General features: G+C 42.4%; 1 protein-coding gene across 1 annotated transcript; it reads right to left on the bottom strand.

The window, feature by feature from the left end:
• Window positions 1-489: 489 nt before the first annotated feature.
• On the bottom strand, window positions 490-25,584 carry YBX3 (Y-box binding protein 3). The gene is made up of 9 exons (XM_048958480.1): window positions 25,276-25,584; window positions 21,412-21,475; window positions 19,465-19,498; window positions 14,702-14,791; window positions 14,276-14,398; window positions 8,563-8,657; window positions 2,397-2,568; window positions 1,723-1,823; window positions 490-1,020 (listed from the first exon to the last, which is right to left on the bottom strand). The coding sequence occupies exons 1-8, from the start codon at window positions 25,502-25,504 to the stop codon at window positions 1,758-1,760; spliced, it is 873 nt and encodes a 290-aa protein (XP_048814437.1). The 5' UTR covers window positions 25,505-25,584; the 3' UTR covers window positions 490-1,020; window positions 1,723-1,757.
• Between the last annotated feature and the right edge of the window lie 443 nt (window positions 25,585-26,027).

The following is a 26,027-nucleotide window of genomic DNA, read 5'->3' as shown; positions in this document are numbered from 1 at the left end:
AAAAATTTCATTCTTTTCAGGTAAGGAAAACTGTAGAGACTAATGAAATGTACTGCCATTATTTGGAACTTTATTTGCTAGAATGAGGTAGCAGCCTAAGTCTGGGCAGAGAGAAACCTATAGGCTTAGATTCTACTGCTTCAATAACAAAAACCTTGCAAACCAGAAGGGAAAAATATCCCACTAATCCACTCTGGATATTACAAACAACTGCTGCAATATAGTAACAGAAAAACCTAAAATCAGAAATGCAGAGAGGGTAGTGTAGTGTTATAGCTCTGTTGTCCAATTACCTTGCAGAAGCTGTTCTTGTTTTATAGTAGCCATAACTAACCCAGTCAAGTCCTTGCACATGTATTATCCAGCAGTGTTTTAGACAAGACATATCACTGCATATTAAGAGATGCAGCTCATTTTCACATGTAAATACTGAAGCAGCAAGATTAGAGCATGAATGATTTTAAAGGTAAATATAAACAAACACTTCAATGGATTGGTTTTGGTAGTTGAAATCACTTTTATTTGCAAGGAACGTCACCCATGCTGCACAGTTTCAAATAGATCTTACCAAGGAAAGCTGAAATTTCTCCTCCCCATGTCCTGAAGTGAACAGGACTGGCACAGAAAAAAAAAATACTCAACACACCTGGGAGGTCTAGCACCAGCATCCAATAAAGAAAAGCATTTGATTTCTATTTCAGTTCTTTCATTGGGTATTTTCCCCTTTTCAGTTTGATACCAAAAGAAAAACTGAAAAAATTCAACACTAGTGAAACATTGAAATTCTAAACAAGAAAAAACCCACAGTTGCTCTTGAAACTGGGGAGGTTGCTCTTTCCAAATCTCACTCTTTATGCATCTGTCTTGCAGGCGTTCCCTGGATCTCAGCTGCTGGTATTTTTTTTTTTTTTTTCCTCCTGCTTTTAGTTCTGATGTTTTGAATCTTTGCTTTCATCACTGTTGCTTATTTATTGCTTGAATGTTTCTTTGGTGTTATTTCTGAGTTATATTTTAGGACACCTGTTGAAAAAAGTCAAGTTAAAAAAAGCAGTTTGAAGTTTTGCTTTCTTAGTGCAGAGAATATTCTATTCTTATTAATGGCAAGATAAGCATGACCAGCATATCTTATTTACGAATTGAGTACCACATCTTCCTAAAGCACCAACTCATCAACAGATGGTATTCATGAAGTATGTATATATATATATGTGTATATATACACACACACACGCACACACACACACAGAATCACAGAATAGCCAGGGTTGGAAGGAACCTCAAGGATCATGAATCTTCAACCCCCCTCCACCACATACTAATACTAGGCCAGGCTGCCCAGGGCCTCCTCCAGTCTAGCCTTGAACACCTCAAGGGATGGGGCATCCACCACCTCTCTGGGCAGACTGTTCCAGCACCTCACCACTCTCATAGTAAAGAGCATCCCCATGATATCCAACCTAAGTCTTCCCTCCTTCAACTGAAAACCATTTCCCCTTGTCCTGCTGTTATCTACCCTTTCAAAGATTAGAGTTACCTATATAGATAAAGCAAACTTTACATTGTGACAGACACAGATGCAGAGGAAGAAATTCCTTGACTCACCTATAAAAGGCTTTCAGAAGTTACTACAAGTATCTAGCCAGAAATATAGATATGTGACAACGTGCCAGGAGTTCTAGAAATCCCATTTCACTCAAAAAAGATGCTAGCTATGCTCCTTACCTGAGGGATAGTAGAGGTGCCTGCAGAACCTGACATTACTCAGCACCACTCTGCTCAGTCACTGGAGCAGGATTTTCGGCAGGTGTTTCAGCCACCTTTGTCTGAGACACAAAGACAATAACATTTTTGTTATAGGTAAAACTGAGCAAGTCCCTTCACTGTCCAATAGCAGGTTTTTGGTTTTTTTTTTTTATTAGTCAGCTCTGACATGGAGAAAACCACCTTGAATGGATAGGATAGAATAATAAAGTCTTCTCCTCACTAAGGTGAAGTCTAATTACTAACGGTTAACCTAAATCTAGTTTGTGCAGTTCAAAAAATTGATCTGGAACTTTCAAATCCATCTCCTGTCCTGGAAATGGATAGTTTCAGAAACACAGTTGGAAACAGAGCTGGAAGATAAGGCGTTTCTTTCTATTTCAGAGGTATTTATTACAGCCTGACTCCAATTGAAAGCTATGAAGCAATTCCTATCCCACTGCTGGTTTCATTTAAGGTAAGCTGCTCAAACAAGTCCATAAGAAACAGGCAATTAAGCCAGCTACCCTTACCATCAACTTGCCATCAGTTTTCTCTAACGTACCGACAGACTTGTCAAACCCCCCCTGCCCAAACCTCTTAGCACTCATCCCATCAAAACTCAGCCTCTGCCACGTGGCCAGGAGCATGCTTACCTCTTTCCCATCCTGAGCTGGTGTGTTGGGCGGACGAGGCCGACGCCGGTAGTTGTATGGGCGCCTATACCCACGGCGAAGTGGCTGCTGACTCACAGCGCTGGCCTCATGCTGGTTCTCTTTGTTCTCAGCCTCTCCAGTGACCGGGGCAGGGCGTGGACGCAGGGGCCCTCTTGAAGAGGCAGGAAAGTGCATATAAGTACAAAAGTAGCCTGAGACGGTTAAACTAACTTAATTTCAGCCCAGCAAAATCCTCACTAGCCAACTACCACCTTTCGTAGTTTAGAACGCAAGCAAACAATTCCTTTGGAGTTCTGCTGTCATACAGTTCAAGGGAAAGTCCTAGTTCATTGAGATAGACATGCAGCCTGAGTGTTTTCACTGTTGGAATTACAAGAGCATGTCCTGCTGCCTGCTCTGCAATAAAGAGGTAGGTCAGCCCCACTCTGCTCAGTCTGCTCAGAGAATTGTACCACTGAACCACCAATGCCTTATCCATTAGGCAACCTGGAGTGCCTCGGCTCCCCATGGCTCACCATACTGATGAACTGTTCTCTGAACTGTTGGCTAAGAGAATTAAAAAAGAAAACAACAACAAACACACCAGTGACCAATTAAGCCAGTCAGGTTGCACTAGTTACACAGCTGCCCAGCCTTATAACTGAATGCCACAGTTCCCGGGAAATTACACTTACTCTTGACAAGTTTGAATATCCAGGAATATTTCACAAGTAACCAAACCAATGCAGTGTTGCCTCTCTGACCACAAAGCATGCATCTCAAGTAAGTGACCTTCAGCTCTCCACTGGAAATGCAATGCTTTCTTGGGTACTTCAGGAACAAAGATTACTTAATGTATTCTGTCCACAATAATGTCAGAATATGGCTAGAAGTCACGGCCTACTATCTTGTTCCCATTAAGTGGCTTAATTAATCCACAGTTACCCAGTTTCAAAAGGCTATTCAGATTTCTCAAGGAAAAAAAACCTAACAGAAACACTAGTATCACTAGATTTAGGTATTGCTTGCACTTACATGTACTGTTAACCTAAACAGAAACATAATTCATTGACATTGAAATGTACATATTAAGCTACTTCTTACAGAAGGTAGCCCAAAGCTAATGAGGACTTTCAGCAGTAGTTTATACATATCAGATTGCTACAGTGTCAGTATTATCCACATTCCTGCAGTCCCAGATAATGTTTGTGTTGAGGATGACTCTGTTAAGTGCTAGAAAACCTCAGAGGGGAGAAGGAAGGCTTATAGTTGTAGACTCAGCATGCACAAGAGTGTTAAGTTTAACTCCGCATGGAACATGTCATTGCAATCAAGGACCACCCTGTTATTCCTATGAAGTTCAACTCCTTCTTTCTTTTGCATTATTCTTTTGCTCCTTCCTATCTGCTTCCGAGTAAGCATGCAACAAAGAACTAGAATTGTACCCATTTCATAATTGATCTATCCAAATCCAAAGCTGGAACCTGATCTCAATAAGCTATATAAAAAAAAAAAAAAGGACCAGATGAGGAGGACCGAGTAAGGTATGTTGTATGGCAGACTAATGCAATTCTGCTCCTTAAGAGTAGTCTCCATAAGGCATCACATTTGTCACATCCTCCAAAAGGAAATGATCTGATTTTTTGTGACTTATGAGCTTCAAGAAGTTTAAAGAAATTGGGCAACACCTCAAAATGCATAACAGTCAGAGGATGGGTATTTCACACGCTAATATTTTTAACTATATTGAGTCACTCAATTATGGAATCATTCCTTCAGCATGGAGGGCTGAAACTGGAGTGGTCATGTCAGAATTAATAATAGAAAATTAAGGACAGAAACATAGAAATCCTATACTAGACAATTTACAGGATGACTAACACAGGTGACTCAGCAAGTTAACTGCTTATCACACTGGAAAGTATTGTGTTCAAGTAAAATCCAAATAGCTTTTAGGTGTTGTTTTTTTTTTTGTTTTTTGTTTTTTTTTTTTTTTTTTAATTTGAAGTCCTACTGGGTCTTCAAGGACCCCTTTAACCCAGTTCCATAGATCCCTAGGGAAAAGCAAGGATAAAGAAGCCTATTTCTCTTTAGTCCCCTAATGTCCAATTGTTTTCCACTCTGGAGATTTCCTCAGCTAGATACAGTCTGCCTATTTGGTAATATTGCAATAGCATTCTCTTCTCGCTATGTGACCCACACCACTTAAGCTTACACAAGCTTGTATTTCCCCAGCATCCTGCACCAAAAAGTTCTAACTATATGCTTCAAACATAACATTTTTCAACGTCTCTCACTTCCTTCATTTGATGTCTCCTCATAGCTTATTCCTATGTCAGAATAAAATAGAAATGAAATAATGGAACTTCATCTAATCTTCCCACACCACTCACAATTTTGAAAGCCTGGGAGACAACAGGACCACAGGTCAAAGGAAGAACACTTGATGAGCACAAATGAGTTTTAGCCACACCAGGCAGTAAGCCAGTTTGTTTAAAGGCCCAAATTAAATGCCTCTATGCAAACATGAAGTACAGAGAACAAGCACTCATGTTCAACAAGCCCTGATCTTCATGGGAGACTCTGACTACTCCGGTATCTGTTGGAAGGACAGCACAACAAGGCATAAGCCATCCAGGTTTAGAATGCACTGATCATGGCTTCTTTCAAAGCAACAGAGGAGTCAAGGAGGACAGGTGCTACATCAGATCCTGTTCTCACCAACAAGGAAGGCCTCGTGAGATACATGAAACTCAAGGGCAGCACTGCAGTAAGACTAGGGGGAACAGCCTCAAGTTGTGACCAAGTAGATTCAGGTTAGACATCAGGAAATACTACTTCTCCAAGGGATTGATCAGGTGCTGAGACAGGCTGCCCACAGAGGTGAGAGTCACCATCCTTGGAGGTGTTGAAGAAGTGTCTAGAAGTTGTACTGAGGGATATGGTTTAGTAGGAAATACTGGTGATAGGTGGATGATTCTGGAAGGCTTTTCAAACACTGATGATTCCATAATTGGCTGTAATGACAACAAAATGGTAGAGCCCAAAATGATTATGGCAACAAGGAGGGCACACAGTAAACTCACTATCGCTCAGGAGAACAGATTTCAGGAACTTGCCTGGTAGAGAACTAGGGGATAGAGCCCTGGAAAGAAGAGAGGCCCAGAAAAGTTGATTAATATTCAATAATCACCTCCTACAAGCTCAACTGCAAGGCAACTAAAAAGAAGTCAGGCAAAAAACACAAGAAGCTCCCAGACAAACCTAAATACAAAAAGGAAATACATGGAGATCAGAAACAAGGATGGAACTAACCTGGGAGGAACATAATCATTGTCTGCACAGCCAGGGGATCAGATTAGAAAAGCAAAAGCCTTGAAAGAACGGAATCAGATCAGGGACATTAAGAACAACAAGAGAGGCTTTTAAGTATGTCAGTGATATAAGGAAACTAGGGAAAAAGTGGGCCCTCTTTGTAAGAAAATAGTAGGAGAAGGCTGAGGTACTCCCTGATTATTATTTTTTTTTTTCCCCTCGTTAATCTTCACTGGAAAATGCTCTATTCACACTGCCCAACTCCAGAAAACAAAGAGACTGGAAGAACCACCCACTGTAGGAAGAGATCAAGTTTGAGACCATCTAAGCAACCTGAAGTTGCAGAAGTCCACAAGACCTGGTAAGATGCATTTAAGGATCCCAAGGGAACACTAGCAGATGAAGTTACTAAGAAACTATCCATTGTAATTCACAGAATGAAGTCCCTTCCAACTCAAGCCAAAGATCATCTAGTTAAAATCCCCCTGCCACAAAAGCAGGGCTTCCAACCAACCTGGCCTTGAACACCTCCATGTATGGGACACCCACAACCTGTCTCAACAGCGTGTTCCACTACCTCACTACCCTCTCTGTGAAAGGCTCCCCCTGGACATCTTCTCTAAATCTCCCCTCCTTTAGTTTAAAAGCATTCCTCCTTGCCCTATCACTGTTTATCAATGTAAAAAAAAAAAAAAAAGTCAGTTTCTCTCCTTTTTAATCTCCCTTCAAATACTGGAAGGCTGCAATAAGGTCTCCCCTGAGCCTTCTCTTCTCCAGAGTGATGAAGCCCAGCTCCCTCAGCCTGCCTTCTTCAAATCAGAGACATGGATCACTCAGTGGATTAAAAAAACATAATAATAATAAATTGCAGTCACACTCAAACAGTTGTGGTCAGTAGCTTGATGTCAAGGTGGAGATCAGCAACGGGGCATTCCTCAGTGACTGATATCAGGACTACTCACATCTTTGTCAGTGGCATGAACAAAGAGTACACCCTCAGTAAGTTGGCAGATGACACCAAGGTATGTGGTGTAGCTGACACTAGAGGGAAGAATTGCCTTCCAGAGAAATGCTAACAGATTTTTAAGGTGAGAACCTCACAAAGTTCAACAAGGCCATGTAAGAAGTCTTACACATTGGTTGGGGCAATCCCAAACATGAATACCAACTAGATGATAAGTAGATTGACAGCAGACCAGCCAAGGACTTGGGGGTGTGTATGAGAACTGTTGAATCACAGCATGAACCTCTGATTGATCACCTGAGGCAAGCACTGAATCAGCTGCAGGAGCACAGGTGAAGGCAATTCATCTGTGTGAGCAGGAGTGGAGCCTGGCTCCACCTCTCCTAGACCCCATTTAAGGGCTGACTGCCACTGAGGAAGGATCCCTTTCTGGAGATCACTCCCTTTAGAGTTTTTCCGTAAGCCCAGGACACAGGTGAGCATTTTATTTCTGACTATCCCTTTCCACCATGATAATCTTTCTAGCAATACAATCTGTAGATACCACACCACTCTGTATATTTGTTAGTTATACAGGGTGTTAATGGATGAAAAGGATAAACATAAGGTGGCAGCATGTTTGCAGCCTAGAAAGCTAACTGCATTGAGGGTTAAATCAAAAGAAGCATGGTCATCAGATCAAGGGAAGTGATTTTCCCACTCTGCTCTTGCAAGACCCCACCTGGAGTACTGGGCTCCTCCCTGGGACCTGAGCATAACACCATGGAGACATCACCACTCTGGAACAAGTCCAGATGTGGACTATGAATATTAACAGTGCTGGAGCACCTTTCCTGTGAGGAAGGGCTGGAGCTGAGAGAGTAGGGATTGTCAAGCTTGGAGAAGAAAAGGCTCCAGGGATACCTGATATTAAACTTCCAGAATCTAAAGGGTAGCTTTCAGAAAAGATGAAGACAGACTTTTTACTATGGCATGCAGTGATAGGACAAAGAATAATGGTTTTAAAAATCAAAGAGAGTAGATGAAGGTTAGATTTAAGTAAAATTATTTTTTTACTGTGTGGATGGCACTGGAACAAGTTGTGTCAGGAGGTTGTGAAAGCCCCACCCCTGAAAGTGTTCAAGAGCACCAGATTGGGACTTTGAGCAACCTGACCTAGTAGGAAGTTCCTATCAAGGATGTTAGAACTAGATGACCTTTAAAGGTGCCTTCCAATCCAAACTATTTTATGATTTTTAAAATCTCTCCCTTCCACCTCTGAGCCTTAGCCCTTGGGCACTTGCAATTGCAATACTGAAATCCTACTGTGTATCTGATGTCCGGGAGGGGACAGAACATGACTTCATTTTTCTCCTGAAGAGACAGGCTCTTTTGTACATACAAACAGCGTCACTGCTTAGACCTAGGCTTGAGTGATATAACCATCTCAATCCTGGGTACACAAGCAACATAGTGCTAGACTACTAACTGCAGTCCACAGAAAGCTTTACAAAGCACATCTTGACCCTGCAGACACTGGACCAACCTGCCCCATGTCAAGCAAGATCTAGATAAGTTGCTTGCCTGAAGTACTACAAGAATTCAAGCTGGAAAGACATGGAACTTCTCACAGCTGAGCAACATATTGAAATGAGTTGGTACAGGATACAAATAACTTTGCCCTTTCTTGATCTGCTCCTGGAAGTAAGTAACACACAATTAGATCGAGCAAATTCTACAACTACTTCCTTATTCCTAAAAGTTACACATTCCTCCTGGTAATTTAAATGCTTCCAATTCTCTCTACCACTTACATGTACTCAAATGTCTGGGAATTCAGCTTTTCACTCTGCAAGCTTTTATAGACTACACTTACTTGCAATGACAAGCAAAGAAAACAGCACAAACCTGCGATAGCGGGGACGATAAGTAGGATTCCTTTGGACTTGCTGATGAATTTGTCCTCCTTCCGTAACCCCATCCTTGATTTCTCCCTCAACACCCTAAAGCCAAAATAAAGCAAACAAAATAAAAATCAGGGACAGATAGCCTTACTTCAGGCAGTATACTGACTGTATAGCCCAGAGACTTGAATATGAGCTCAGATAACAGTAAGCCTGTACAGAAACCCCAACATACTAAGCCAAAGCTTTTATTTTGGCAAAGAAAAGATCAGGGGCAGAACAAGAGCTAGCTATGCTGCTCATGTTCCTCATAGTGAGGGAGAAAGCCACCTATTAGTGCATCCTCCCTGCCCCAAGGGAAAGGTAAAGAACCTGTCAGATCTCCCCAGTACATACAGAAGTAGGTTTCAAGACATGACACTGAATTTCAAAAAAGGTAAACTATGCAATGGAAAAGCAGCAGTTGACCTGGACGCTTCTGAATTTAGAAGACTGAAAGTTGTCATGCCAAATACTGCTAGACACTACTCTGACTTTATTAAGTAAAATCCTCTTTCCAAAAAGAAAAACACACTGAGTTCAAAGACAGAAAATTACTGCATCATGTCAAATACTCAGCTCATACATTCACTCAATATCAGCCTTTGAGAGATTCTCTCCTTAGCTGAAAAATTGATAGAGTTGTATTACAGCATTCTCTTTTTCCAAAAGATAAGACACTACTGGCATACGAGGTCACCATGCCTTACAGTTCTAGTTTTACTGTTCTTTGCTCCAAAATAAAGGATTCAAAAAGAGACCTGGAAACAGAATGCTTTCTGCATCTGATTCAGCATGTAACAAAAGCTATTTATTCCCAATGCATTCTGTAGCCACTTAAGAATTATTTGAAGAAAACACATTTCTAAGCAGTATAGTGTTTGCATTACCACTCTGGCACTGTTTATATTAAGACTCTCTGCTCTATGCAACTTGACAGTTAAAATCTGAGAGGAGAGGTCAATGTCTGCCTTGCGTAGTGAAGTATGTGTGCTAATAACAGTTCTGTAGTCTTGGCATTTCCTTTCCGTAAAGGAAGGACGTGGCTATTCAGTCTGGGAAAGCACAGACATGGGAGACAAAAGAAAAAGCACTATCTGAAAGCAAAAGTAGTAAAATCAAAGCAAATATATTACTATTTCCCTTGTACTATGATTCTGGGTAAGTTTCAGCACAATCACTGTTTCCCTTCTCCAGGATTTCTGACCAAACAATTCAAATTCTAGTGCTGCAATGTCAAACATATGAAAACACAAAAGCCTAGAAGGTCTTGACTAAGGGACCAGAGGTTAACAAAGCATCAGCCAACTCAACGGTAAGGAAGAGTGCAAAGTCATGACTTCATCAGCCAAAGCTCTCTTATAGCACTGGACAATTAGTATTAAATTCACTGCTCTTTAAAGATAGTATTGAATTCCAATGTCTTTAATAGCACAGCCCAAATGCATTCCTCCCCACAGAATGCTGCATTGAAATCTCAGATAAAGAACAGTCTCCAGCTCATTTACTGACAAAAAACCTTGATAAAGCTTTTACTGAAAAACAATACAGACACTGTTTCCCTGTTCATTTTGAATCGGATGTTGATATGTGAATATTTTATGTGGGCTTGTTTTAAGTAGCTAGTTGAAAACATGAATTACTTAGCCCAGAAATATCAGCTATTTCCTGCATCCTCTACAGTATCACAGAAGTTCAGTTAGCACATTCGTATATCTAGTAATTTCTCAGATCTGCCAGTTTGAAGTAAAGCATGCTTCCTGAATAAAGCTGCTATGCTGCCAGAAGTCACTAAATACAGTTTAACCAGAAAACAGCTTTAAGATTGCTTTATTATACTGACAATAAGTTACATTTATTTACTACAAAAACTCCATTGGTACTATTAAAAGCACCAAACTCGCAACATATACGTGATCTACTACATGATACACTTAACATTCTCCACTAAAACCTTCCAACTCTACACTCTACCTTTTAATAATACACTAGGTCATCCTAAAAGATGGATGTAAAGAACTGGTCAGCTTCACTCACATTTTTGTCTCTGAAGGCTACCAAAATAGGTAAGCATGCTGTATTATCCCATGAAGACACTGAGTTTTAATCCCTCCCCTGAACAGAATGTCTTGAAGCATAACTGTAACCACAAGGAGTTTTTTCACCTGTCTCTTCAATTTCATTCATTTTTATATTTCTTCAGATCATTCTCTAACTTTCATACAGTAGTACTCATGTTTTCACATTCTCTCTACAGGAAACAGTGTCAACCTTTAAAATGTTTCCCAAGAGATTTTACCTGATCCATGCATAGAACTTCGTTAGTAATGCATGCAGTACTTAAAAGAAGATATCATCAATTCAAGGTTATTTCATGATCCATTGCCTGTAATAGTACTCTGATTACACCTCCATGTCACGTCTACACTACCACAGTTTGTGGAAGATTGCAGCCTCTTGTCTTCAGAGAAATTGAAGATTACAATACAAAAAAAGTACTGCTTTCCACAGAACTCCCCAAACAGTTCAAAAGGTCCATTAAAGCTGGTGAAAAGTCTCAGGTTGCTGAAGATTCTCTTCACCCTTCAAAAAAATCCATATAGTATATTCAAAACTAGGTCAAGTAAGTTGCGCCTAGAGTACAGACATTCGAGCTAGCATGGCTAACAGAAGATGCATCTAGCATACTTCCCAACGCTCATGGAGTTAAACAAGGAGAAATCAGTCTTGACTAGAAGAGACAGGCTAGGAGGTTGGACTGGAGTTGTTAAGTGACAGCAGTTAGAAGCTCTAGAAGGCTGGAAGTCACCTCAGTATGTTAAAGCTGAGTGTTATTACAATCCATAAACTACTGTATTGATTTTTCCCCCCCCCCCCCAACTCTTTTCTTCCCCCCCTTTTGTAAGCAGTATCAGCAACATGGCAGCTGAGTTACGGAAAAACCTTTCACCTCTGTAGCCCAGTACATCAGAAGAACAACAGGCATAGATACAATGGAGTCTATTCCTTGAGGTGCTCTTTAGACACAGAAGGTTGAGTGTACTATCAGTAACTTAAATTTAAGTCTCAAAAGTGGTGTTATTTCCATCTAACTATCTTACAGGACTCACACAGAGAGGCACCACCTTTATTCTCCGTGAATGGTACCTTACAGCTCAGACATTGCTAACTTTTCTACCCCTCTGCAAATCAGAAGAGAAGGTAAGGAAGTGTCATTAAAGAGAAGCTTCTTTTGAAATATAGTAGAACTGCAGTTCTACTGCAAACTGCCAAATGAAGAGTATGTTAATTGATGCAAGAAATTTCCAAAAAATAAATGCTAATTGCTTCTGATGATTCAGTCTACAAGCAATTGATCAAAACCAAGCAAACACAGCATGACAAGATTTGGGTAAGTTAAGAGTGGTTTCACTGACCTACACTAGGACAATTCGGAGACAGTCCCTGCAAAGAGTCCCTTGCAGTCCCTAAAAAGATCTTACCAGAGTAGGGCTTTGATTTGTTCAGGCAGCTAATCGACAGGTTGGTGAGAAAGCCCAGCAGAACTGGTCAGTCCTCACTAGCTGAGAATGCAAAAATTGCCCAAAGAAATATACACAAAGTTTAGTACGCATAACTGCCCACTTCTTTCTCAGAACTCTTGACTGAGCTCATCTCTGACAGTGAGGTATCACTCAAGCAAATCACATGCATCCAAGTTTGTGATTAGGCAGCACGCATTTAAGAGCATTCAAGGAACTGGCCACTATTGTATTTGAAAAGTTACAGCAATCATGGAGTTCACTCGGTTATCTGCTAAAGGCAGGCACATTAAGGGATGGTACTGTAAGAACTCCAACATCTGACAGCAGAACAGAATCTACTCTTAAGCTCACAGATGACCAACTCTAAAGGAACAATGCATTGTTGGGCAGGCTGAACACTCAGAGGAATCTTAAACTGAAGAGGAAGACAAAAAACTTCATGAGCAGTGATCATCCGCACGTTTTGAAGGCTACAATTCTTCCAGAATCATCAACTGCTGAGGAAGACCAGTATGCTTCTAGTTTTAAATATATAAAAATATTAATTTTTACATATGAGAGGTCTCTCTCTCAAGATTCCCAGGCCCCAGACACATAACCATTGAGGTCTGCTGTGTTTTGGGTACCAGTCTGAGGATTTAGATATAAGCAAGTGTAAGGAAAACAATATGGAACCACAATTTTGCTCCCAATCTTGCTCCATATACCTTCAAGTATTGGAATTTAAGCGTGTTATACTGTCACATGCTAGTCAGAGTTTAATCTTAATGAGTTTCCATCAGATGTCTAAGAAAACATGGCTCAGCACAAGAACCTACAGATTGAATGTTCCCCATGCCTGAGACAAGCCTCGCACAATCATTCTTCAGGCAAAAGGAAAAGAGCTGCTTTACTCTTTTACTCAGCAGTGCAGAAGGGTGTTAAAACCCTCATATGCTTGCTCATTTGAAATGTGAAGCAGGTCCCAGACAAATACTATAACTAAAGCATTCACTAGACAGTAGAATGAGATTTTACTTTCAGCAGAGCAAAAGGAAACAGAATTGATACTAGAACATATCTAGTATATTCCTTATTTCTGGTTTGTTAGCTCATCAACTCTTAGCTCTCTGCTGCATGGAATGAAAGTGTAAGCTGCAAACTATCACAACAAAGACACGCTCAGTAATAAAGTATCAGTTGCCATCACCAACTTCTAGCAGTCTACAGGGCTTCATTCAAAGAACAACTTTCACATATTTAAAGTTTGGTGGTATCTAACAGCATTAAAAGAAAATACTTCAACAGACAAGCATCAACAGCTAGGCTATAAAGAAGGATGCCTCCACACTGGCAACTGCAGAACAAGATGAAGAGAGTTATGTTGCTTGGATGAAGCAAGACTTTCATACTAGAACACCACATTCCTGTAAATGATGATCAGACTCAACTGTTAGAAAAAAAAAAAAAATATTGTCAAGCCTGCACTACGTTCAAATCATTGGATTAATCCAGGCACCAATGCAGCAAGAGCACAAAACAGGTAGTGGTAACTGTCAGAACTACAGCCACCTATCACTTAGTGAGACCTCCCCTCTGCGATATCTTGAAGGAAAGCTTTCCAAACCTATGCACAACTGTTTATAACATGTTTAGATAGTCAGTTTAAAGAAAAATGCATTTTTATACTGCACTGCTGCAGACAGAGTTCTATTAAGGGATGCTACGTGAGAGTAGCAACTAGTTTGTTGAACTACTACTGTGCCATACAAAAACAATGAGCTTTTGAAGAAAAAATGTTCTCTACTCAACCTTCACAAGTGACTATTACACTGCTTACTTAGGTCAGTACAAATACTTCCTCCTATTGCTTCATGTAAAGGGCATGGTTAACTGCCTAGGTATCTTATTTCTCCACAAGCAGATATCCTAACACCCAAAAAGATACTTAAGACAGTTCTGGAATGGGATGAAAAGAAAGAGCCTACCAGACACCCAGTAACAGTGCTATCACCAACAACATCAGTGATGTGCTGGAAAAAGCTAGAATATTACTGAGGAACACTCACAATTTAATTAACTTGAGTCAAACCTGTAGCTCCCTCTCTTGAGAAAATTAGAATTACTATGGAGGTAGGATGACCATTGTTGAAAATAAATAAAAGTTACACTTACACTTCGAGGTGGCCCACGGCGTCTGCCAAAATAGCCACGTCGATAGCGGCGCCGGTCTGCAGCATAGCGGCTGCCTTCTACAGGAACTCCATCTGGCCCAGTGACATTAGCTGCTTCTGCACCCTGGAAGTTAAAAAGTGTAAGCCATGTGTATGGAAGAAAAGAGCCAGGTACAGCAAGAAGGGGAAGGAAGATAAAACATGAACATGTTATGCATATAACATCATTTCCTAGCTATTCCTTCCTCACAGGTAGTGCAAAAGCAGGCCTGTTATTCATAGTCCTGGTGTTATGGAGCGAGAATGTGTCACCCACCACAGGGATTAATACATTAAAAAGACTAGATATACAGCAAAACTTGTATTCTTCTGAGAAGTAACACTGAGAACTCTGTTGGATCACAACTCTTTGCCACAGTAATCTCACCTTCTCTCCCTCGACCACATCAAATTCTACAGTCTCTCCATCACCAACACTGCGCAGATACTTCCGTGGGTTGTTCTTCTTTATAGCAGTCTTTAAATAAAGATACAGAAAGATACATTAGTTCATTTCATTCCTTCAAAGCCTCGTGGATGAGGAAAGAGTAGTCTTTCTGCTACAGTCTCAAAACCACATACCAGATAATTAGCCACCATACCAGAATATATAAGATACATAGATCTCTCTTTTCACAGAATCTCCTTACTGAGTCAGAATTTACCCCTTCAGTACTCATAAGCTTACAAAATAGCTGTTGCCCCAAGATGCCTTCTCTCAAGCCTACAGCATATCAGGACCATTCTGCATGAATTCTCTATTTCCTGCATGCTCTACCAAGATAGCAACTGCAGCAATCATTAGGAGACACGCTGAGCACTACAAAGAGCTTAAAAATCAAGAGCATTTTGGAGGAGGTGACATCAGCAAAAAGATATTTTGGCAATCCATGGTAACTAAAGAATTACTGTAACTCTGAAATAATAGAAATAAGCATTTTACTTAAGCACTGTAAGGGAGACCCCAGAAATTTAAGCAAGTCCCTACTTTAACACAGCAAAACAGTACCAGAACAGATTATCTCAGACATCCCTGGCAGACAAACACAAAAATGCTATTAATGTCATTGTTTAGACCCCCTTGGTATTACCCTCAATCTCTAAACTCACAGAAACACTTGGGTATCCACTGTTGATAAGCTGAAAATCATTCTAGGGTGATTTCCAGTTAGAGGCATGCTTCTAGGATTCCTAAAATGCATTAAGCAAGGCAAAGCAAGGCAAGGCTACTGTCAGCTCATTAAGTAAGGGTTTACAAACTTAAAGAGACTGAAGAACACTAAACAACACATATACTGAAGATGTCAATATACTGAGCCAGTATTTTATTTTTTTTTACTGAAGTACTCTCAATTAAAGACCAATGTACTTTAAGTTCCCTGATACAGGTGTCTTGTTAGCATAAATGAGGTAGGTACAGATCTAGTACTTAGAAGTACACAAATCCCACTTAAAAATGGGGTACAAGGCAAAAACAGAAAGAGACATAAGCAGTTTAGAAAAAACAGGCCAAATGAAGAACAGCCAAGTTGTTGCCAGTGCATGGCAACTATAGTCATTCTATCAACAGTGAGAAATATTTTAGTCTATTGAAGTACCAAATGAAAAATTCTAGTCAGCTTAAAGTTCAGCTTGACCAGTTTAGAAAAAAATCTATTTGTTGATGAAAAACCACCCCCCTTCTTTTAAGGCAATAGGCCTGGATGTCCTTGTAGCACTGCAGCTGCACATCTAGACAGTTATTCTCTGCACCCCACAGTGTCCCTGAAGAACGTGAGAGCATAGACAGTATTGATACCAAAGCAATAAACAATCCAAGAACTTTTCTGATATAGGAACAGAATGAACTGCTCAAGTACATTCTTTTGGGAAACACCACAACAGGCAGACTCCCACTGTCCAGTACAGACAATTTGCTTTCTTGCTAACATATTAGTAACAGCCCATTACTAAAATCACCTGGAATTGCTAGCTTTTCAAAAAAAGACATACTAATACTAAAAATTGTTATCTTACAGTAAATTAAGGGTTTAATTATTTCACTTGTATTGAAATAATTGGCATGACCTCAGCAGACTTGTGCTCTGCATGACATGTCAAGTTGCATTTTCAAGTCCTCTTTCTTGCAAAGGGGGAAGAGAACTAGAAAGACCCCTTTTCAACAAAGGGCATAATTAAGATAAGTAAAGCTACTCAAACTTTCAAGAAAAGTAATGGAAGATAAATTCAACAGGACTCCACAACTACTATTCCAGACTTATGCATAGAGACTTGAAGATTTAGAATTGCAACTGGATAGAAGATAGAAGCTACTACTTCGTAGACTGAGTTGTTTTATGAAGGCAACCAGGAATAATTCTGAGTACATCCTAGAATTCAGAGTAGAAACCATATGACTTTCCTACTGCTACATCAGCAGTAGGTAAACACTGAAGAAATAAGAGGCCTGAACTTTAAGCTTGATGAAAAGACTTTTACTCCATATACCCAGAGAGGAGAGAATGCTGTTCATCACCTGCAGTCTTAGGGCCTTTGATTCAAGGGACAGATGTTCTGTATTAACATAGACAGCACTGAACAATAAACTGAGATCTTTTCTAAAGGGACACTGATGAACAGAAGGCTATGACAGACTTCAGTTAGTTCAGTCCTCTGTTTAGAAAAGTTCTTCCCACACAAGATAAAGACAAGAAAAATCAGACAAGAAAAAGAAAGCCATTCATCTCATCTGCTGCACTAGCTTCGTCTTCACTGCCTCCTGATTCCAACTCTCTCATTAACTTTAACTTCTCTGGCTGTGCATACTTTTAATAGGGTTAAACTGCAAGACACCCCAACACACTCTACCAAGACAGCACCCCACACGAGCCAATTGCACAAAGATGCAAGCAAGACAAAGCTAAGTAAGACTCTCCCTTCACCATACTACTGTTTGGGTCCTCTGTAAGACAAAGGGTTAATTCAAAGCAAGCCATGCATGTCCTAAAGCGAAAAGCATTTTAATCTGTGCTCAGTTTATAGATAGCATCCAATAGCCATACACTGAGAATTAACCCCCTATCCTGATCATGAGACCAGGCTGTTTCCTCCTGTGTGTGTGTGTGTACACATGGGCAGTGGAGGGGGGTGGTCCCTGTTCAATTAGGTCAACCTTATTCTTAAAGGATTAGCTGTATAATCCAGCCCATCCCAAGCTGGGTGCAGGGGAAGTGGAGGAGGAGCTGCATATGCACTAACCACAAAAGACAGGGAGCTCCCAGCAGGATGTTTGCAGAGGACTCATTCTCCTGCTTCACAGCCCAACAGATCTGGCTCCCCCACCCAAGAAGGGCTGTCCAGCGCTGAGCAGTGGCCACAAGGCCCCAGGAACAAGGATCTCCTTCCAGCACGTTACGGGAGGAGAAAGAAGACACATCACCCCTTTATACCCTCACTTTCTGCTGCTGTGTAGTAAAACAAAACAGAGAAGCTTCAGAATATCTGACTGCAGCTGAGGCAGGCTGTATCTGGGAGAACATACTCTGTCATGCAGAGCCCAGAGGCAAGTTAGCATGCAAGCTCACATTGGATATATGTGGTATTTCTAAAACATCAAGCCAGTTTTGCTTTAGTGTTTGCATCTAGAACATCTCATCTGCTGTGGTGGGAAAAAAAAAAAAAAAAAAAAAAAAAAAAAAAAGCAAAGTTCCACCATCAGTTTACAAAGAGTTAAATAATCATCTCTACAGATATAACAGCACAGAGAGTAGCTTGCTGCTGGCCTTCATTGTTCTGAAGCCCTCACAGGCAGTCTTCCCACAGAAAATGATGCTCCAAGTAGTTTTTGCCATCAGAAGGATAGCTGGATATCCTCACACAGATCTCAGGGATACCTTGTTTTCAAGGCAGTTTTACAATGTTGCCTATGCAAAATATATTTTGTTACAAGAACTTGTGTATCAGCACAGTGGCAGTGTATCTAGAAAAAGATACACATATGAATCAGTGCGTACAAAACACATGGTCATTAAAGGAGCGTGACTGTTAACAGTTTTGTTTATGAATTAAGACCTCTTGAGAAATTCATATATGCATTGAGAGCTCTCACTACTGTTCTACTAACTGAATTAGGAACGCATACTGAGAACATGGACTGACACCACCTTCACTTGTTCCAGGCACTAGTCTTACTCAGTTTCATCCATTTTAGGAATAATGAGTCTGAACCCCCTGACTCAGAGAAACAGTTATGATGTCTAGTTTGTGGCTTCATGACTAACTTGACATTCAGCAGCAATTTTAATTACACACGTACATACCCTCTTCTCTCAGTGACCAACTCCGAGGGTAATTTCACCAGCTATATTTCCATGGAGCTACAGAGGACTCATGATTTTAACAGTCACACAGACAGCAGATCTTCCATATGAGACAAGTTCCAAGTGCAATATTTCACTTGTTGCTAAAGCTTCGGGCGATGCAAAAGCAGATCTAAGGCAGCCAATCAGTTAGCACCAGAATGCAAGCAGCATCCTCTGCCTTCCCACAAGTTGTCTGCGATCCAAGACTCATGATATAAACTTAGAACAGCCCACTGACAGTTCATAGGTTAGCCAATGGCGGGCTGATTGGCAGCCTCTCCCTCCTTGGGCACACTCAGCACACTGCCTTCCACCCCTTCTTCTCAAGAACAGCTGCCTCATGCAGCAACAGCTGATGGCAACCCAACCTGGTCAAAAGCCAGGCCAGATCACTTTCTCTCCAATACCAGGGAGGGCAGACAGAACAGACCCACAGATTAAGATGGTGGGAAGAAACAAGACACAGGAGGAAAGTGACGAAGTAGAGGAAAAGGGGGGAAGGACAGGTAAACAGAGTCATCATCTCCTCTGGGTGTTGGTGGAACTCTAATGTTCCAATTAAGGCAGACACAAGACAGAGTGAAGGTTTGTAGTATCTACTCTTTCAAAGATAACTTTAAAAGAGGAAGAAACATATCCTTGTATTCCTCCCTGAAACACATGCATGCCAACTTGAAATATTTGAAGTAAATATTCTAAGCAGCTGCCAAGGTAAGCTGACCCCAGCGACCCAGCTGCTCTAGAAGTTACACTAGAAAACGATTGTAGGCCATGACAATGCTCATCTCTAACTACAATACCACACTCTTACCTGATGAACAAACACATCTTCTTTGGTATCATTTCTGTGAAAAGAAAAAGTAATAAGAGTTCAGACTAACAGACTTAAATAGAGACCTCTGACTTCACAAGTAAGGCCTCCCTTCCCCCAGCCCATCACACATCGCCTGGATTCCACACATTCTGTGTTAGGCTATGCTGTCAAGATGCTGGTCTGATTTTTCGAGGATCCTACCTTTAATAGCAGTAAGGACTTCCCATTCTTCAGAGAAATGAGGGAACAGGAGGGAGGTGCCCTATAATTCATAGGGAACCGTTTTGTGTTGAAACAAAACACTGAATAAGTAATGACTGGGCTACTTGCCTTTCACTATTCCACTATCCCACCTCCCAGAACCTCCACAGTGCCTGCAACCTGATCTGTTATCCCAGAGGTCAAGCAACACTACCAACAGGACTGGCCACAGCTGTTAACAGCTCTCCTTTCAGTGAATCTTAAAGCAACCCTGCACAAGGTGCTAAGAGCATCCACTGGAGGGAGAACCAGAAAACAACTCATATGGTTGTCTAGATTACACCAGCCAGTTCAGGCTCCCACATGCAACACCTGAAGATGTGTCAGTTCTGTGTCCTCACACAACAGGAACAACCTAGATTCTACAGTCTAGTCTGTTCACTTAAATCCGTGCAGAAGGAGCAAGTATCCTTCACAAAGGCTTTGCAAAGACCATATCATTCTAACTTTCCTGTGCTTAGAATAAGTAACTTCAGCTTTGTGAGACAGTTATTATACTATATCCAGCAGAAGGCTCCCCCTTCAAAGTGCTCTGAAACACCTGACTGAGGAAAGTATTTCTCAATTCAAGCTTTTCTTCTACTTTACACTGCACCAGATAGTAGTTCCAGATATGGGGCTATAATAAAGTGAGCTTCAGATCCACGGAACAGGACTCTTCTATCCCATTCTAGTGTTCAACTAACCCAGATCTGCATAACAATTCAGGGACTTGCAGGACAAGTATGTATCTTGTAAGACACATGACCTACTGGATGGTAACCCTGCCCATAGCAGGGGGTTGGAACTTCGACATCTTTAAGGTCCTTTCCAAGCAGTTCTATGAGTCTACTAAGAGTTCACTATGCAGGAAACATTTCTCATAAATCATACATCTAAGCCCCTTAACAGATATTCCAGCCTTAAAAGTCAGAGTTCCCTGCTGTTACTGCATCTGAAGTTGGAGGCATGACAAACACCTCTTATAGCTAGCCATTACTGGTGCCACTTAAACGTTCATTTGTGTTTAGAGAGGAAAAAACAAAAGATCCCCAAACCCAGGCCTAAAATACTCTCAGTTACATAATATGGAAAATAATATCAGACATACTTAATCATTTTGACTAATATCACAGAATCACCAAGGTTGGAAAAGACCCACAAGATCAGCCAGTCCAAATATCTACCTATCACCAACAGTTCTCCCTAAACCACGTCCCTCATCACAGTGTCCAAACGTTCCTTAAACACCTCCAGGGTTGGTGACTCCACTGCATCCCTGGCAGCCCATTCCAGTGCCTGACCACTCTTTCAGAGTATTATTTCGTAATATCTTAACACACTAGATTCTTAGCCAGAGGTATTCCCTCTCATCTTCCTTCCTCACATCTTTTTAAAAAAAAAAAAAAAAAGCCACACAGTCACAAAAGATAATACAGCTCATTAGAACTGTAGCATGAGTAAACACGAGAAGCAATTAATAGATCAAATTTATACTGAATTTAACACTATATTTTCATCCCACACATACCACTGAGCAAAGATTCACCTCAGAGAAAATCCAAGTTTACTGAATGCCTGACCACTAAGTGCACAAGCTTGTAGTCAGCTCCTTGGGTCACTGCTCGAATGACTAACACAAGGTATATTATCCATACCATGAGTCCTTCTGCAGTATATGCACGACTATCAATTTAAACATACCTGTTGATAAAGCCATATCCATTTCTGACATTGAACCACTTGACCGTGCCAAGAACTTTTGTTGCTGGAAAAAAAAAGTAGTTCAAATAATAATTATAATAATAATAATAATAATACAAAAGTGTCACAGAAATGCTTTTATAGCTGCATATGATTTCTCAGACCAGACCTGGTCTCCTTCCTTAATGCCAAAGATGTACCTTCACCTCCATTTCAGTTTATACTAATGCAGTAGTAGGAAATATTGCTTTCACTTGCTGCATGGTAACTTCCACCATCTACAGTCAAGCCCACCCCCTATTTTCAGAGTTGGCCATCTATTTTCCTCCTCTATTTTATTTCTTATTCCATAAAGAAGAAATGAACATATAAACCTCTGATGACCGCCAGTCATCAGTTCTCTTTAGCTTAGTAGCTGTATGTTTCACATCTAGCAGAAAGAAACTGTTTAGAAGTGCTCTTTCACTCAAACATCCCTCCTTTTTGCTTCCTTGGAAACCTGAACTGGCTGAAGAAGCAGTATGCCAAATATCATCCAACAATCTCATGTGAGAAGGGCAGCACATGTTTATTTTTATGTATGAGCTCTCTCTTGCATTGTAAACCCCACTCCAAACAAAAGCCCAACATTTGTTTTCTGTTTATATTCCTTACTCCAGAGCTCTTCCACGAAGTATCAGCTGTAAACGGACCACGCTGAAGCTTCTAGAAAGAAGACAACTTCTTGTCTCACTACACTAAACTCACATCTCATGTAGAAATCAGACTGTAGTGTCTTAAAGGATCTGGTGGAACTTGTTCCACCAACATGTAGGTAGTGTGTGGGAGGGACTCAGTTGTGATGGAGGTAGTTCAACCTCTCCTTTTTTGTCAGCAACTGGGTGGGGACTACAAGATTTTCCCTTTCCAAACCTGCAGGAAAGCGAGAATTTGGAGACCTATAAATGTTATTTAATACACAGCACTGCTACACAGTTGCAGTATGTCAAACAGTCACACTGCATAATTTGAACAGTAGACACCTGTAAAGGATCTAGTCAGACAAATGCCAACTTTCTAAAAAAAAGAAAAAAAAAAATCAGGAAAAAATAAGTATTAATTAAAGGGGAAAAGTCTTTTCAGGATAATCTCCAGTTCAGAAGCCTTAGTCAGCCTGCTCGAGTCAAAAAGAAAACATCCTGGAAACAATTACCTTCTTCTGTATTCTTCCCTAAATATTCACAGGGCAACTGCATGGCTAAACAGACCTCTGGTCCAACGCAGCCTTGACATTGATATATGTGCACACCTTCCTGACAGACAAAAAGTGACCTCATCCTCCAGCTACACAGCTACAACAGAAATGTTTGCTGGTAGCAGTCCACTGTTACACTGTTGTTGAGGTCTACTGGAAATAGTAACAGTGCTTTATCACTGCACTTTAGTGAAGGTTTTGGTAAGGGCTCATATTTTAGGAGCAAGTGTTTATAGTCAGAAAAAGCAAAATCATGGAAGACTGTGATAGTTACTAGAGAAAAAAAGGCTGTATCTAGTACAGCATCCATTCCCAGCTTTCCCCTTGTTTTCAAGAGAAAAGCCCCCAAATTTTGCCACTCAGCATTGACTGAAGGACAACAGTTATCACTCTTACAGCAGTGCTTCTAGGTTTAGCTTCATCAGGTCATATCCAGGTCCAGATACTTACTGATATTATGAAGGTACAGAACATAGGCAAGAGTTCACTGCGCTGTGCAAGTTAACAGGGGAAAATGGGGGAGAAGACAATAATAGGCTAATACCACTGATTGCCTTATTTTTTTTCTCTTCTCTCAAAATAGCCATGAATATGTTGGCCTATTCAATCAGATCAGGAAGAGGATGAGAAGCCTGACAATCTTATGAAAACTCTCAGAGGAGCCAGAAAACTAGCGGAAGGAAAGGTAGTCAAAACTCATCGTACATGGCCGCTGATAAATGCGCACACAGCTTCAGAGCTAGGTAGAACAGCACTCTTCTTTTTGCACAAGCTGTCAGAGATTGCAGGAAACCTCCAGTACGTTCCTAAGATGGTATACTGTGGAAGTAGTATTCCCCGCCTGTATTAGTGTAACAATGTCCCCTTAAGCATCACCAAGAGGGTAAGAACATTAGACGTCAGTATTATGTTTGATCTCCATGTGACCACAGCACAGCTGTTGTTAAGCCTGAGTTGTCATAGTGGAGAGATCAGGCAGGTAGAAGGAACAAGCCCAGAGGAAGCCATAACCAGTCTTACTGACAATTCAAAGAAAGCAGTTAACATGATGAGTCTTATCCCACTGGGGAGCAAAAGCTCACATATTTCCTACAAAATGCTGTGCACATATCAGGGAAATGATCAGTCACTCCTATCCACATTTAAATAGCCTTGTTTTTCTTAATTCAGCAATGAAAAGCACATAAAAGCTGATTTGTCCTTATACCTCGAAGTCGAACACTGGGGAAGCCTCAAACCTTGCTTCCAATGTGATATCTTTTTAAGAGGAGATTTAATTGCACTGTACCATAAGACCTATTACTAGACTACTATGTACTTTGGAGTCCATTTTTAATTGCATCATTTCCTCATGTCTGAGGAAAAAAAGCTTGCCTAACATTAAGGCCCATTTGCAGAAGCATCATCATGGGGGTTATTCTTCCTACTAGACCAGGAAAAGCACTTGAGCCTTCACTCCTTCTTTGCCCCCTCCAGGAAATGGCGGGGGGGGGGGGGGGGGGGGGGGGGGGGGGAGGGGGGGGAAGGTTGGAAGCAGGGGCTTGATCTGCATGAAAATATTACCAAAAACATACTACCAGTTTACTTTGCTAGGCTCCTTGCCATGGCAGTTCCATTGAGGTCTCTACCTGCTCCTTTATCTGTTGCACTAAGATTTCAAACCTTCTAAAGAGAAGATGCTGTCTTTCCTCACTGAAGCTCAGGCATTAGAAGTAAGCCTTATTTTTGTCTTGCTAGCCTCTTAAAGTTAAGTGGTTATTAATAGTAGATTATAAGCAAGATAAATAGGTAATGAACGGCAGCCTGCTTCCACTAGAACAATTTCAACGCAGACTTATACCCAGACCATTTCAACAGGTTGGTCCTGTTTAGCTACAGTTCAAACAGAAAAAAAAAAAAGAAAGAAACACGCTATGCACGTACACGGCTTGAGTACTGAGATAGCAATTCGGCACTTCGCTTTTGCTATTGTGAAAGAAATAATTTAAAAAAATATATATCCAAGAGATATTATTGAAGCAGTTGCTGTCCTTTAAGAGTAAAGAAGTTCTGCCAAGACTTCAGAGATCCGGGCTCACGGTCATCCACGCGTTCTGCCAGCAGCCGATTCCGGCAGTAGGCTCGCAGCCCCGCGCCCTCCCGTACCGCTCCGGGCGGGGCCGGGACGCTCAGCCCGCACAACCGCGGCTTCTCCCTACAGCGCGGAGCGGGCACGCAGCAGGTGCCGGCAAGCCTGCCCCGCCGCCCGCCGCTCGCCATCATGGCTGCGCTCGCTTTCCTCGCTGCCCACGCAGCCCCCGCCCGACTCTCCGCGACGCGGGGCCTCGTAGAATCGGAGCGTGAAGCCGCGCCCCAGCTCCGCGCACGACCGGCGGCGGCGCCGCCCAACTTCGCGCCGAGTTGCGTGCGAGCCGGGCCCCGCTCCTCCGGCGGCTCCCCACGACGCCGCCGCCACCCCGCGCGCAGCCTGACTCACGGCAGCGAGGAACGGGGGGAGGAGCGGGGCGTCCGCAAGCGGGCGGCGGCTCCACCCGGCCCGGAGCATAGCGTGCGCTGCCGTCAACCCTCCTCCCGCAGCGAGGCGAGCGCGAAGCCGCCACGCGATACCGCCCTACCCGCCCAGCACCCACCGAGCACTTTCTTCTCCGTCTCCCCTGCGGCGGCGGTAGCGGCGGTAGCGGCCGTGGAGCCGGACGCGGCGGGTGCCACCTCGCCGCCCGATGCTCCCGGCGCGGCGCTGCTGACGGGGCTCTTGGGCTTGACGTCCGGAGGGGCGGCAGCAGGGGGCGGCGGTGGCGCGGGGGCAGCTGCGGCGGGCGCCGTGCCGCTAGCAGTGCTGGTCTCCGCCGCCTCGCTCATACTGGTTGGCAGCAGGACGGGTGCGCGGCGCTGAGCAGCTGTTCCTCGGGCCCGCGCTGGGTCTTACTGCCCCTAAAATGGCCCCGCCGAAGTTTTAACACAGTCAGCGGGGGCCGGCGCCGGGACTTGCGCCGCCTTATTAGCATTTAAAGGGGCCGCACCGTGGTCGCGGCTGGACCGAGTGAGCGGGGGACGGCGTGGGGATCGGCCCCGGTGAGGTGAGGGGCTCGCGCGGGCGCGGTACGGGCGTGAATGTGGCCGTGCGGTGTACAGGTGGCCGTGTGTGCACGCACGAGTGCGGCTGTGGGTACGCGAGCATGTGCGTGTGGAGCTGAGCGGAGCGGAGCTGAGCTGAGCACCGCGCGTGTATGCCCGTCCGTATCTGTGGGTACCTGCAGGAATCCCTCTGTGCGTGGGGTTGTGTATAGATACATACGCACACGCGACTGCAGTCGAGAGTCCGAGATGTCAGTAGGCGCGTGGCCGTGTGTTGCTGCCTGCTCCCACGCGTGTGCAGACAAAC

Source organism: Lagopus muta, chromosome 1 (assembly GCF_023343835.1).
Source record: "Lagopus muta isolate bLagMut1 chromosome 1, bLagMut1 primary, whole genome shotgun sequence".
In the NCBI taxonomy this organism is placed as follows: Eukaryota; Metazoa; Chordata; class Aves; order Galliformes; family Phasianidae; genus Lagopus; species Lagopus muta.
Note: the sequence above shows the minus strand (reverse complement) of the source record. Positions and strands in the feature narration are given on the sequence as shown.

Excerpts from the sequence above, each read along its gene's own strand:
- YBX3 (XM_048958480.1), bottom strand. The coding sequence starts at position 25,504 with ATGAGCGAGGCGGCGGAGACCAGCACTGCTAGCGGCACGGCGCCCGCC. Across the intron at positions 14,792-19,464 it reads AAGATGTGTTTGTTCATCAG|ACTGCTATAAAGAAGAACAA; the intron begins GTAAGAGTGTGG and ends CTTTATTTAAAG. Across the intron at positions 14,399-14,701 it reads ATGTGGTCGAGGGAGAGAAG|GGTGCAGAAGCAGCTAATGT; the intron begins GTGAGATTACTG and ends TTTAACTTCCAG.